At 40.1% G+C, this 15,000-nt stretch overlaps 1 protein-coding gene across 5 annotated transcripts in view; it reads left to right on the top strand.

Annotated features, from left to right (window-relative positions):
• dicer1 (dicer 1, ribonuclease type III) overlaps window positions 1-15,000 on the top strand; it is a 167,088-nt gene that overhangs the window by 37,920 nt on the left and 114,168 nt on the right. For 4 of the 5 annotated variants that reach the window (XM_077558777.1, XM_077559962.1, XM_077557977.1 and 1 more), the window contains exons 6-8: window positions 8,717-8,851; window positions 12,672-12,832; window positions 12,945-13,113. In XM_077558777.1, coding sequence (XP_077414903.1) covers window positions 8,717-8,851; window positions 12,672-12,832; window positions 12,945-13,113 — 465 coding nt within the window. Of the gene's footprint in view, window positions 1-8,716; window positions 8,852-8,880; window positions 10,484-12,671; window positions 12,833-12,944; window positions 13,114-15,000 lie in introns of those variants that run through there. The other variant, XM_077560042.1, reaches the window with a different exon arrangement.

The following is a 15,000-nucleotide window of genomic DNA, read 5'->3' as shown; positions in this document are numbered from 1 at the left end:
TTCTTTCAAGGTCAAGGTTTTATGAACAGGGAGACAAAACTAGCAGTCTGTTGGCTCACTGGCTGTGTCAAAGGTTCGCATCTCAGGTGATTCCAAGTGTGGACAATGAGTTAGGAATTTTGTCTGACCAATTGGAAATTAACAAAACATTTATGGAGTTTTATAAAACATTGTATAAGTCAGATCATTCTTCGGGTTCTTTAGATTTTGAATCTTTTTTTGATGGGTTGTCCCTCCCAGTTTTAGATAAGGCTTTGCAAGAGGAATTAGACTGTCCCATTACTGCACTAGAATTGGAGAGAGCTATGAAATCCGTACAGAGGCGCAAAAGCCCAGGCTCTGACGTTTTTTCGTCCAAGTTCTGTAAGACGTTTTGGAAGCAGTTAGCTCAATATTTGATGGAGATGTTCACGAAAGCCTTGCAGCATGGTATGCTTCCCCAAACTTTAAATCAGGCCTCTATTTCTTTAATTCTAAAGAAGAGTAAGGACCCGTTAAAATGTGGTTCCTATCGCCCAAATAGTCTCTTAAATATGGATTTTAAACTGATGCCTTAAGTACTGGCCCTTTGGTTAGAGGGGGCGTGGGTACTGTCGTTAATCGTCTCACAAGACCAAACAGGATTAATTCGCAACAGGCACTTTTTTTTTTTTTTTTTTTTAATCTCAGAAAGGTATTTAATGTGGTGTTTAATCCTTCAGAAACTTACTCTGAAGCTTTATTGACTCTCGATGCAGAAAAGGCTTTTGATCGATTTTTTTTTTTCCAGTTAAGACAAATTTGGGTTTGGGCCGAGGTTTGTGTCTTGGATTAGACTGCGGTATTCTTCTCCGCAAGCGTCTGTTAGAACTAATTGTACAAATTCTGAATATTTTCGACTATTTCGATCCACCAGAAAAGGCTGTCCTTTGAGCCCATTTTTATTTCCCGTGGTTATGGAGCCGCTGTCAGTGGCGCTGAAGTCTCACTCCAATCTCCGCGGCATTGTAAGAAACGGGGTGGAACTGAAAATAGCTCTCTATGCGGATGATCTTTTGTTATTTCTGTCGGATTTGTCTCGTTCTGTTCCTGCAGCCCTCTGTCCTATGTACTTTTGGTGAGGTTTCGGGATATAAATTGAGCCTGGGAAAGAGTGAAATTTACACTGTAAATAAATTGGCCAAGGGACACCCACTGACATTTCCATTCAAAGTATCTAATTTCAGGCTTTGTCTACCTAGGGGTGTATGTGACAAACACTTTGGTGGCTCTCCGTAGGATGCATTTTTTCTCCCTACTTACGGCGATTAAAAAATACTTTGAGAGGTGGTCCTTACTTAATCTTTCTACCGCGGCTAGAGTGAATGCTATTAAAATGAACATTCTGCCACGTTTTCTATATTTGTTTCAATGCATTCCGATTTTTCTCCCTCTTTTTTTTTTTAAGAAAGTAGATAGACTTTTTACAGATTTTGTTTGGGAGAAGAAAACACCTAGGTTGCGTAATCAGGTTTTGCAGCGTCCCAAAGAGATGCATGGTATGGCTCTCCCAAATGTTTTGTTTTATTATTGAGCAGTGAACATCAGAAACTTGCATACTGGCTCCGTTATGACAGCACAGAGAGGCCTTCTTTATGGTTGGTTGTAAAAGCAAATGCTGTTCATCCGGTAACATTGAAAGCCCGATTATATTTGCCTGTTTTATCCTTCACTTCCACCTATTCTTTCTAAAAATGTTGTGGTATGCTCATGTCTTGAAATTTGTAATCAGTTTAGATGCTTCAGACCAACCCTGCCCGGGCTCCGATCTCAGCCAACCCTACCTTCGCCCCATCATTGCTGGACAGCACATTTTCCATGTGGTCTAGCCTGGGCCTAAAGATTTTTAATGATTTATTTATTGACTCCACGTTTGCTTTTTTTTTCAACAATTAATTGACACGTTTTTGTTACCTCAAGGAATTTTTTTTTAGGTACCTCTAAATACGCAGTTTTGTACGTTCTTTGTGGCTGCATTTTCCTACAATCCCTCCTGCTTCAGAACATTTGTCTTCATTCAAAGGCGCAGTGTCTGTCATTTATGCTAAGATTCATAAAATCGGCTCGGACTCCTCTTATATAGGAGTATATTCTTAGAACTGTTTGGCAGACCGATTTAAACCAAGATTTTTCAGATGATACTTGGAAGGCAATTCTGCAGAGAACACATAGATCATCAATTTGCGCCAAGCATTGCTTTACTCAGTGCAGGATTCTTTATAGGGCCCATTACATAAAAGTTAGGCTAGCCAACATATTTAATATGGTCTCTCCTCTTTGGGATCGGTGCAAACTGGTTAAAGCTGACTACATTCATATGTTTTTGCTCTGCCCTTGTTTACATACATATTGGTCTGATATTTTTGAAGCGTTATCCAAGGTTACGGGGGTAGATATTGTTCCAAATGTTTTAATTGCTATGTTCGGTGTTCTTCCGTCTGCACTTCGTCTTCCTTCAAATAAGAAGGACATGGTAGCATTCTCAACTTTGCTGGCCAGGAGGCTAATTCTACTGAGATGGAAGTCCTCGGCCCCGCCTCCACCTGCGGATTGGATTGAAGAGTTACTTCATTTTCTCCAAGTGGAGAAGATCAGATTGACTTTATTAGGATCTGAGTGCTCATTTCAAGAGACCTGGAACCCATTTTTGTTATATATTAAAGGAATAAGCAGTCCTAATTTGGGTGCCTAATCTCGACTGAAATGAGGACCAGTTTGTCCCTCATCGGCTGCCTTTACGAGATGTCTCTTGCTTTAATTTTGGTTTAACTTTTTATTGATTTATTTTATTCTATTTTGTTTTCTTCTTCGTCTTTTTGCCATGATTAATGTGGTATATCTTTTCCATTGTCAATGAAATATGTGCCTGGGGAGGGATAGGGTAGGGGACTTTGTTCTTAAGGTTGTTCACTATTTTGTGTGAAAACTTTTGCCTTTGACTATTGACATTATATAACCAATAAAGAAAGTATGACAAAAAAAAGGCAGTGGAGCAAAACTGAGTTTTGTTGTACTTGAAGTATTTAACAATGTACTCAGGTTACTATTGATCTATCCTCATCCACAAATCAAAATCAAACAGCTGGGCAAGTTCTCCATTAAACACGCCATGGGCCTCATTTATGAAACTGTGTGAGCGCCTGCGTCCAAAAGTACTTGCGAATGAAACCCACACTTAACGTACGCAGAAAAAAAAAAGATTTATAAAACCAAACGTACGCAGAAAAAAAAAAAGATTTATAAAACCATGCGTAGACACACATACACACACGTGCAGGCAATTTCCCTTTATAAATGCCACACGTCCCAACCGGTGTGTGCAGCTGATTCAACACGCCCTATGTCTGCCTATTTCGCCCCATATTAAGCAATACAAATCTACTCATTAATGAATTTGCGTATTCATAAGCAGCATGTGACGTTGATCATCAAAACAATGGATGACGGACAGGGAAAGCGAAGAGAAAAGGATAACTTCACCATGATATAGGCTACATTAAATTTTTGTGTGAATAATAATAAAAAAAGATATAAAAAAAAAATACAAAGATGTACATTATGAAATCCTCATTGCAGAGGTCGAGTCACGGAAGGCCGTGATTATTGGCTGCGAATATTGGACGCAGGGCGCACAGCGGCAAAAAAAATGGAATTTAAAAAAACTTAAAAAATTTGGTATGATACAAAGGTGAGCATAAAGAAATAATATCACCAATCTTATTGTCTTTACTTAATGTACTTTAGGGAAATTGAGCTGTCACTGCAGAGGTAAAAATTAGGCAATCAATAGGCCGTTTCGTTGTTGTTGTTATTATTATTAATATCTATTCCCAATGTGTTGCTTATGAATCTTCATCGAACATCACCACGGCTGTGTGGACTGCATTGTAAACGCTTTTGACAGACTTTATGGACACATTTCTTTATTTGCAGGACAAAGCGTCAAGCTCCCCAGCAAAGATCCTTGTACCTGACTGTATTCTAGCTATTTTTTATTTATACGGTTTTGTGTCAATATAATAATTTTATGTAGCCTTTTATACTGCAATGACATTTGTGCCGACGGGCTGGTGAAATTACTGTAGGCGCGTAAATTGTTGCGCAATGATTTAATGTGTGCAGTATTTGTCCACATAAGTTGTCATTAATATGATTTATTGCATGAGACTTTTTCAAAATAGGTCATCAGTGAGAGAAGACAACAATTTAAAATGTTTAGTTAAGTTCATTCGTGTGCTTTCTGCTCCGCGGCGTACTTTGTGTCATCGGAGCAAGTCTGGAGCAACATTACAAACATTGTGGCCCATCATCCAGCATACATGCCGTTTGAGGAATTGAAATGCACCACGAAGCTGTTGGTGTCACTGTTTTCCCATGTCTCCAGAATGTGCGGATTGGTATGGTAGGTCCAGACTTGATGTGGCAGCGCGTAAAGTTTCACGTTCAGTTTGTTTTCTATAAATACCACTTTTGGGGCAGAAATGTTCATACGTAGAGTTTTGGCCTCATTTTGATCGTATACAAGCTTTATAAATGAGGCCCCAGGTTCCCTCTCATCATTGTAGTATTGTCTCGTTAGCGTGCGGCTCCTCAGAAATGATGCCGGCTTTTGCGAAAACTTGATTAGTGGAAGCAGACACATTTGGCCCACGCATGCATGCACAATCCATTCACAAATTGTGGCGTAACTCACACTAGTCTGTCTAGCAGTTCCATAAAGCGAAATCATTGAGCACCATGATGTCCTCCTGTATCTTATATACAGGAAACCCGACCCTGGTTGCGGACTGACATGCATGAGAACCCAATAGACTCACATCATCTTTCAGTTGAGTCTTTTAGGTTCTCATGCCTGCCAGTCTTCTTCTTCAAAAGGCGCACCTCACTATTAGGCGCACCAGCGATTTTTGAGAATATTTAAAACTTTTAAGTGCGCTTTATAGTCGGGATAATATGGTAAATTAATCCAAAGTTAATTTTACTTAATTATCAGTTCATTAAACTAATATATTCATTTTGGATTAACTTAATTCAATTATGTGTTACCAGTTGAATCAAATATTTGTTTGTTCCACAATTCTTCTTTAGAGTGTGCTTAGATTCATAACTAATCGAATCAGTGTTTCCCAACCAGGAGTATGTGCAAACATTGTCATTGAAGCTCAGATGACTGATGAAAATAAAACTTATACTATGACTGATTATTATTCTTGTTCAGGGGACTTTTAAAGGGGACTAATGTAAAGTCAGTCCAGTTTTTGGTGGCAAATGTTATAAGCATTATATATAAGAAAGGCAGGTTTATTCTTTATTTTTCATTCATTTACATACCAACCACTAGAATAGAGGATGGAAGCGTAATTATTTGATTAGCTATTGTAAACATAAGTGACTAGATGTACCATTGATTGTAATTAGGTAAAATGTAAAAGTGATTTCACCCCCCATCATTCCTCTTGATATGTCAGCTTTTATAGATTAATAGAGCACACATTGACTAGATCATAGGTGTCAAACATAGGTTTCCCTCTTCCAAAAAAAGCTGATTCCAATCAGCAGGATCGTTATCAGGCTCATGCAGAGCTTGTTGATGAGCTGATCATATATCAGCTGTGTTAGAGAACGGAAACATCCAAAACCTGCAGGACTGCGGGCCTCCAGGACCGGAGTTTGACACCTATGGTCTAGATATTTGCAATTTCTAACATTTAATGCATTGATGGGCTTTTCTGTGTGCGTATGAAATGTCTGGCTGTATTTGAATGCACCTTGTGTCTCGCGAAATATGTCAATGTTTACACTTGCCGTATAATACAATGGTGGCGTAATTAACTAGCAGGTTCTTGGAGTCTTTAACTCATTCACTCCCAGCCATTTTCACTGAAACAATCACCTTCACCTCCAGCTGTTTTACTGGATTTTGACTGATTTTGCAAGGCCCACAGAATATTGTGTTCTATTGCTATAAAAACATGGAACCTACCAAAAGATTAGAGTATCTTTTTTCATCAGGAAAAAAAAGTACATTTGTATCTGTTTCCGTTTTGCAGCACTTAGCATTAGAATATAGCTAAGTTTCATCATTATTCACAAATCTGTTTAAAACATGAGATAAAAAGCCTTTTTGCAACATGGCCATGGCTGATCTCTTATACTCTGCTGCCACCTGCTGGCCGTATTTGTAATAACTTCCATTGCTTTTAGTGTTCTTTTCAGTTCAGAGGCTGCATCAAAGCCTTGTGTATACTCAAACATAAAAAAACATTTAAACGTATACAAACTTTTTTATTACCATGCTAATATTTAAAATAGAATGTATCTATAAGTTTTTGGGAGCACATGAGTTAATTAGCGATTGATTATGATTTCAGGATAAGGCTATTGCATTGACGTCCATGTACTATTTGGTAGTCTTTTATTTTGAAGTTGGCTTTTGCCACGTATGATGGCGGAGGAATAAGCGGTTCGGGAAATGGATTGATGGATCGATGGTCTGTGTTTTGTGCAAATGGGAATTCGACATTTTGCACAAGTATTTATTATTTTTTAGATGCCCCCTATGGACAATAATAGCAGCATTATGCTAACAGCAAAACTAACTATGCTGTGTGCAGGGATAGGGAACCCTGTTCCTCGAGAGCCACTGTCCGGCCTGTTTTCCATGTCTCTCTACTCAAACACAGCTGACTCAACTGATCAGCTAATCAGCAAGCTCTGTAGAAGCCTGATAATGATCTTGTTCATCAATCAAACAAGCAGGACAGCAGCTCTCGAGGACCAGGATTCCCTACCACTGATATACTGTATATTTAAAAATCTATTTGAATATTTCATATGACATAATTAAATCTGGAGTTAAAATAACCTTGTTCTTTAAAAATGTGTTAACATAGATTTTTGTAATCTGTATATTCAATGGGGTAGATGCCACAGACTTCCGACTTCCGTAAGTCACACACTCACGGCGTTTCCGGCCACTGCTGCGACACACAGGCCGCGTCCCAACACTCGCACCCCCACCCCCGCTGCCCCCAACTGTGCGCTCCCGCCGATAGGCGCAGGTCATCTCAGCTCTCTGAAATGCTTCGGAGAACTGAGACAGACATACTACACACATACCCATCAACGGGAACGCGCAACCGAAGGGCACAAGGGCGGAAGCGCAAGCACGGGCCACACGTCGCAAACAGCAACCGGAAACAGCGCCGGTGTGGGACACACGGAAGTCGGAAGTCCCGCCTCCTGCGTGACATATACGCCATACCCCGGAGCTGGTGCTTTTTAAGATGGAAATTTCATCCATAGTAGTGACTTTTTAAAGATGGAGGGATAGCTCCTCCTGCCAACTCTGTGGTGCGACATTATGTTAACTTTTTGACGTACGTGAAGTTGGCCCCACACCTCATGCAAAAATTTATGGAAATAGTCTCTTTCGTTTGTGCTGCGTTTGTGCTAGTTGGTGCCATAAAAAGTTTTGTTTGTGCTATTACTGTTTTGCAGTTATTATACATTATTTTTTAGGTCATACAGAGTTCACCCAGCCCCCCATCTATTGAGAAACTGACCCAAACCCTTTTGTATATTATACATGATATTAAACATTTTAGTTTTGTATGAAGTCATCCAGCCTTACGTTTAGTTCAGATTGGAGCCGAAATGGTGCCAATCGTTTGTGCTGCGTTAGTGCTGGTTTGTGCAGTTAAAATTTCCATTTGTGCTGCAACGGTTTTATAGATATGGCATATTTAATTTATGATGCCATCATCCAGCACCCCCCCCCCATCCCTTCCTACAAAATGCACCCATAATGGTGTCAATTGTTTGTGCTGCGGTAGTGCTGTTAAAATTTTCGTTTATGCTGTGACGGTTTTATAGATATGGCACATTAAGTTTCGTCTAGTGACGTCCCCGATCCAATGAGCGAGATGATGCTTAGAAATGGCAGCGCCCATTAAAGTAGATTTAAGTTCAAAACAGTATTTGGTATCACTAATGCAAATAAATTGATTAAATTCAAGAACACTACATTTTGACAGTTTTTCAAAAACTCCTTTCCCAGTTGTAATGACAGCACTCCCAGTGCCAACATCAAGCGCCACAATTGAGGGGTCTTTCAGTCATGGTGGAACCCTTATGAAGCCCCATCGTTGACAAGATACTGTCTAATTTCATATTTTGCAAATGCAAAAACTTCTCAGAAAGAAATTACCTCATGAGATATTCTGTAAACATGTTGAGGCATCTGTAAGAACTTGTGCTTCGGAGCAGGATGGTAATTTAATAATGAATAAGGTTTTTATCAATCCGTTGTTGCTGCTGTTATTTTTTTCTGCCACTGTCTGCTGGGGCAATAACATCTCAGGTAGAAACCACAGCAAGCTGGACAACCTGGTCCAGCGGGCACTTTTGAGACTATCCTATTTATTTCCTGATGCTACTGATGGACAACTGAATTTCCTCTTTAGGGGATTAATAAAGTATCTATCTCTCGATCTAACAGGTTCAAGTTTTTTTTCTTTTCTTTTTTATCCACCAGAGACTGTAATAATCCAAAGTCACAACTAGTACTCTCTAGAACTATCTTCAAGCCAGTGGCGACTTTGGGACTATGATTGGAATGAATAGGCAATAGAGTTAGATAAGTTACACTTAAAACTTGAAATTTCATTCCTTCTTGTGAACTGTCTTTATCTTGTAGGTGCTGGTAATGACTTGCCATATATTCCTGCATATACTGAAGCATCAAATCTTGCCTTTGTCAAAAATCAACTTGTTGGTTTTTGATGATTGTCATCTTGCAATCAAAGATCATCCCTACTGTGAGATAATGAAGGTGAGTTTGTAAGAATTATTCTAATCAGTTTGATTGTTTGTTTCTTCATTTGGTATGCAGTGTTCCCTCGTTTTCCGCTGGGGTTCCAAGAAATACTCGCAATAAATGAAATCCGCGAAGTAGTTAGCTTTTTTTTTTTAAGGCTGTAAAACCCCTCACCACACAGTTTATACACTTTTCTCATCGAGGCATTTACATTTTCTAACATTTCTCTCTTATTTAAGCATTCTCAATGTTCAAACCTTTACAAATTAAAAAAAAAATAGGTACGTCACTGGAAAGAAAATGCATGCAAAATTGCACAAAAAAAATCTGCAAAATAGCAAGGCCACAAAAAGTGAACCGGATTATAGCTGTACATTTTTGTTGTGACTGCTCAGGTAACTCAGGCCTGGTACACAAGGATTTTTCAAAACTTAAAAGATTGTTATCGCTGGTATCAGGTCAACTCCGTGTACCTCCCAAACATCACATTTCAGGAGACACCAAAAACGGCCTGTTTTTTTGTTTGTTTTTCAAAAAATAACATCGCATCATCAAAGAGAGCAAGCCATTTTCTACCCATAAGATCGGAGACCCTTAATATACCAAACTGTACCATAGGAGATAGAGACAAATCCACAAACGTCCTGATTTTGATTTTTAAAATATGTTATTCAAGGTGATACATAACATTCAAAATAAAAGTGGAACTAAGAAGCGCTGTACCGTCATATCCGGGACACTTTGGGAAGCGCACACGCTGACACGCAGCGCGCGCAGGTGAAAACAAACATGACCTCACCATGAGATCCAAAAAACTGCTTCTAACGTGCAACTTGAAAAATCTCATAGATCATATAAGTGGCATGTATAGGACCATTTTGCCAAATGCCTCGGGTAGCAGTTTACTTGATGTGTGCTGTATGGGAAAAGATTTGTCTAAAAAATGTTCACACAAATAAATTTGTGATTTTGACGTGTTTTTTTCCATATCCACAAATATTTTCACGTATTTTTCAGATCCACAAACATTTTCGCGATTTTCACTAGGGATGCTGAGGGTTTTATGCTGCTGATACCGATCATCTGTGAGTAAGATCGGCCGGTACCAATTCCGTTCACATCGATTATCTTTATTTTTTCCCAATTTATTTATGGTGAGTGCCATTGGCTATATTATCTGAAAAAAAGAAACCATATAATTACCTTGATTTTAGACAAAAGCAGTATTTACTTATTCAACAGAATTAATACAAAACCCTTGCTGACACGTGCATCAATTATTCAGTCAAAAAAATTACTGAAAAACTTTTCAGTCAAAAATAACTGAAAAACTTAAATTTACCAGCTTTTAGTAAAACAATCTTTAACAGACTGAAATAGTCAGCTTTCTCAACTATGCCACATGAACACTACATGATTCACAATATAATAAGGCTTAAAAAAAGTCCCATGCAGACTTCATTCAAGTAAACTATTATAAGTTCCTAAATTGACAGTGCCCGGGAACTTGGCTTAGTCTCTTGTGCATAGACAAACAGACTAACCTAGTGCGAATCCGGAGGGTCGGACGTCCTTCGCGGGGTCGCCAAATCCCGCCTGGACCGGCAGTCGAGCCTGGTGCGAGTCCAGACCCAAAGTCAGGATATGGTAAGATTAAATACATTTTGTTTGCTTGTCTTCAAATGCAGCCTTTTGTTTGTTTTTAAGTTGGCTTGTTTCACGCACATGTATACTGTATTTTTTCTTCCTAAAGTAAAACATTATTAGGTTAGCCCATCAATTTGTGTTAAGTAGCATGCTTTAAAACGGCTACAGTAGGTTCTCAAAAATAAATAATTTTGTGAAAAATTAATATACTGGTTAATATAATTGTGGCGGCCGTGGCGCAGAGGTAAAGACGGTTGTCCAGTAACCAGAAGGTTGGCTGTTCGATCCCTGCTCTCCCCAAGTCATGTGTCGTGTCCTTGGGAAAGACACTTCACACACATTGCTTCCAGTGCTATGAATGCTGCGAATGTTTGGTGGTGGTCGGAGGGGCCGTAGGTGCACACTGGCAGTCACGCTCCTGACAGCCTGCCCCAGGGCAGCTGTGGCTACTAAAAGTAGTTTACCACCACCAGTGTGTGGATGTGTGAGTACATGAATTATGTATCCACTGTAAAGCGTATTTGAGTGTCTAGAAAAGCGCTATATAAAACTGATGCATTATTATTAACCAAACAAACACTTTTTTTTTCCCTCCAATGCGAGGTATCGGATTGGGACCCGGAATCGGACGATTTCAAAATGAGGTGATTGGACTCGGGTGCAAAAAAGTGTGTGCAAGTCCCAAAATAAATTCAAAATGGCTGACTTCTTGTTGGGTTTTTAGCACATGACTACATGTCTTTTGTTCATCTTTTGTTACATATACCTCAAAATTTTGGTGGCTCTAGGTGAAAACGTACAACCGAGAATGCTTCGTGAAAAAGGAATTTTGAAAGGCAAAATTTGATGCCCCACCCCCGTCATGTAGTCTGTTGAAAGCACAAGATTTTTTTTCCCCTGATGTTTGTCTCGGGTGTTGAGATGGTACAGCCCAAGTTTTAAGTCAATTACGTTAGCCATCTAGACAAGGGGGCAAAAGTATGACCCCTGTAAATCTGCAAAAATGGGCCAAAATTGGACATTGAAATATTCATAGGCACTTGTTGTGCATTTTAGGGTACGGCTACCAAAGTCTTTGCTAGTTTGGGGGCGCTACACGTACCAGCCAATTTTCGTAGCCGTAAGTAGGTCAAACGTAGCGGGACAGGACTCGTTAAACGTCTTTAGGGGCTGCTACAGACCAATTTTTGGGGGGATGAAAACCTTAAAATATAACAATTTTCACCAGGTCTGATGTGTGTGTAAAGTTTGGTGCGTTTTCTTTCATATTTAGGTTCTCGAAAATGTGATTGTTTGCGGAGAATAATAATAAATAATAAGAATTCCGACAAAAAATAGGGATTTCTCAGCGGTCGCTGCTGACTCCTAACAATAAATAATAATAGTAAAAAAATCCAAATAAAAATTCCTCCAAAATAACATTAAATACAATTAATGAATATCCAGTTGCAACTGTCACGTTTACCTGCTGCACTTTACTTAGGTTTATAGTTACTTCACTCTGACGGTAAATATTTTCATCTGAAATAACTGTTGCAAAAACTGTGGGGAAGATCCAGCCATTAGCGGTGCATCAGCAGTTGCCTGCCGCCACAGAGCACGTTGACCTGTCGTGAGTACGGCGACGGCCTGCTGCTGGATCCAAGGACCCTTATGTTGCGCTGGTATGCTCATTAAATTTCCGTGGCAGTTCATGAGCCCGCGATCCGCTGGAATCATGGACATATATCACATTGGCATGCTTTTTATTTTTATTTCTATCTGCCAGTCTTTTCTCAAACCACACCAGACTGAGAGTCCCTGCCACCCAATCTCCAACCCCCACCCCATCCACCAACACACACAGACACGCGCGCGCGCGCGCGCACCACACACACACACACACACACACACACACACACACACACACACACACACACACACACGCCCTCACCGAATATGTTTCGGTTCTTGTTGGATATCACGTTTGGCATCTGTGCAAACCTCCATGCCCCTTTTGACAAATAGGATTCACCGCTTGGTTGTCGTCGTGCACGCACCCCAAGTTGATGAATATTTTCCCAGGGTGCCAGTCTTAGCAACTTTTCTGGGGTAAACCTTAGAAGACAAAAAAAAAGCATTTCTGAATCCTGTCAATGTCTAGTGGAATAGCTTGCTGATGATCTTGCTGTCGTTTCACTTTCTGCAGCTTTTTGAAGGCAGCTTGTGCAATCCGCGTATTCTGGGTCTCACAGCCTCCATTCTGAATGGAAAGTGTAACCCATCAGATCTTGAGCAAAAAATCCAGAATTTGGAGCAAGTCCTGAAGAGCAACGCTGAAACTGCCACTGACCTTGTAGTTCTTGACAGGTCCTATGATACAATTATCTATGATTAATAGTTTGTAAAAATGAATTATAGTGTGGCATTAATATATTCATTATCAATACATTCATTGTGTTTTATATTCCACTTATTTCAGATATGCCTCTCAGCCAAGAGAAGTTGTGCTGGACTGTGGTCCCTATCTGGATCAGAGTGGGCTCTCTTCTCGTCTGAAATCGGAGTTAGATGGAGCTCTTGACTTCTTGAATGATTGCAACATATCTGTTGCAAGAGAAGACAGGGGTCCTACAATTGTGTCCCGACAGGTCAGAATTCTTATATCTTATTACTTTTAAGTCATTCACGGCTAGATGGAATCCAAGAGGTTGGGTATATTATATTATATTATATAGGCGCCACTGAATCGCAGATGGCACAGATGAGATTAGAGTTGATAAGCAGTTCATTTTTCTCCCACCCACACATTACAATATATTCTGTATAAATGGCAGCTCCCACACCTAGTGGCCGAAATGAGTTTCCTTTGCAGTAGTGTTGTCACGATACCCACATTTTTACTCCGGTACTATACCTGTATAAAATACCTCGATACCGGTACCTCGCCAAAAATCTAAAACATCAGCAAAAGCAGCAAAATTATTTTTATTCTTTATTACCGGTAATTCAAAATATTAGGATGTATACATGTTAATTTATCCAAATACTGTATATAATTATGTATATACTTTATGTGCTTTCACATTGCATGGCATATTCTTGAAGTACTGTATTTGACTGCATTTTATGTCATCTGTTTTAAATATTGATAATACTGTGACACTTTCATGACTCAGTGTAACGTTGCTAGAGTGTGCGTGCATGTCTCTGCTCTTCGCCATTACGCTCCCAATTAGTCGAATGCGTAATCAAATTGGGAACAAGGTAATTCACACTCGACTTATTTTTTAAGGGAAGTGTCAAAAAATGCGTCACAACCTGTCGCTCTGTCAGTCATCTGGGCTTTTTCTATGCATACCTGTGATTACCTACTGTGTGCCTGTTCATTGAACGTACCTTGAGTCCGCTGCAGGGCCAGGACTGATTGTTGCTTTTTTTTTCTGCTTTCACCTCGAAAAACATTGGCTCTTGGGAAAAGGAAAAAAGTTCCTTATGACACTTTGTGCGTCATACTTCTCAACGAGGAGTGGACAACCAGCGAGTGCTACACTTAATTAGGGCGTCGTGCTTCTCAACAAGGAGTGCACGGCCAGCGAGTGCTACACTTAATTAGGGTGTCGTGCTTCTCAACGAGGAGTGCACGGCCAGCAAGCGCTTCACTGTTAAGTGCGTGAAGCCATCTTCCTGAGCCCTCTCGCACACAAGCTGAAAGAGGCGTGCCACTTAAGATGGCTCCCGCATCTGGTTCAGATGCCTCCTGGACGCCTCCCTGGAGAGGTGTTCCGGGCATGTCCCACCGGCGGCAGGCCCCGAGGACGTACCAGGACACGCTGGAGAGACTATGTCTCTAAGCTGGTCTGGGAACGCCTTGGGATCCCGCCGGAGGAGCTGGTTGAAGTGGCTGAGAAGAGGGAAGTCTGGGCTTCCCTGCTAAAGCTGCTGGTCCCGCCACCCGACCCTGGATTAAGCGGTAGATAATGATGGATGGATGTCTGCAATACATTCCAAAAAAGCTGTAATGGGCATGTTTACTCAACAACAACAACACTCAGTAAGTGTTTGGGAAGCAATTACACTAATTGTTGAAGCTTTCTAGGTGGAATTATTTTTTCGCATTCTTTCTTGATGTACAACTTCATTTGCTCTACAGTCAGGGGTCTCTGTTACGGCTAGACGATTTAACGAAATTTTGTGATTTTGATTTTGGCTTCTCTCCATCTTTAAAATGTAGTAATCGAAGAAAAGCGATTAATGTACAGAACAGAGCGGTAGGTTTACAAGTTCCCTACGTTGTGACAGTAACCTGAATGCACCATGTTGCTTGTAGCAAGCGCAAAGCAAAACAATGTGATTTGTCCTTCCCTAAACGTCCTAAGCATCCTTTAGTTGTTTAATGATACCCCAGTTGGAGTTAACTGTAAAACTAAACACACAACAAGCATTACATTCACTGTACTGTATACATAAAGGTGCATTGTGGAGCTAAGCTTTTTGAACGTCATGCATGATGCTACACCAATTTCCAGATGACAAAG

This window comes from Vanacampus margaritifer, chromosome 1 (assembly GCF_051991255.1).
Source record: "Vanacampus margaritifer isolate UIUO_Vmar chromosome 1, RoL_Vmar_1.0, whole genome shotgun sequence".
Taxonomy (NCBI): domain Eukaryota; kingdom Metazoa; phylum Chordata; class Actinopteri; order Syngnathiformes; family Syngnathidae; genus Vanacampus; species Vanacampus margaritifer.
Note: the sequence above shows the minus strand (reverse complement) of the source record. Positions and strands in the feature narration are given on the sequence as shown.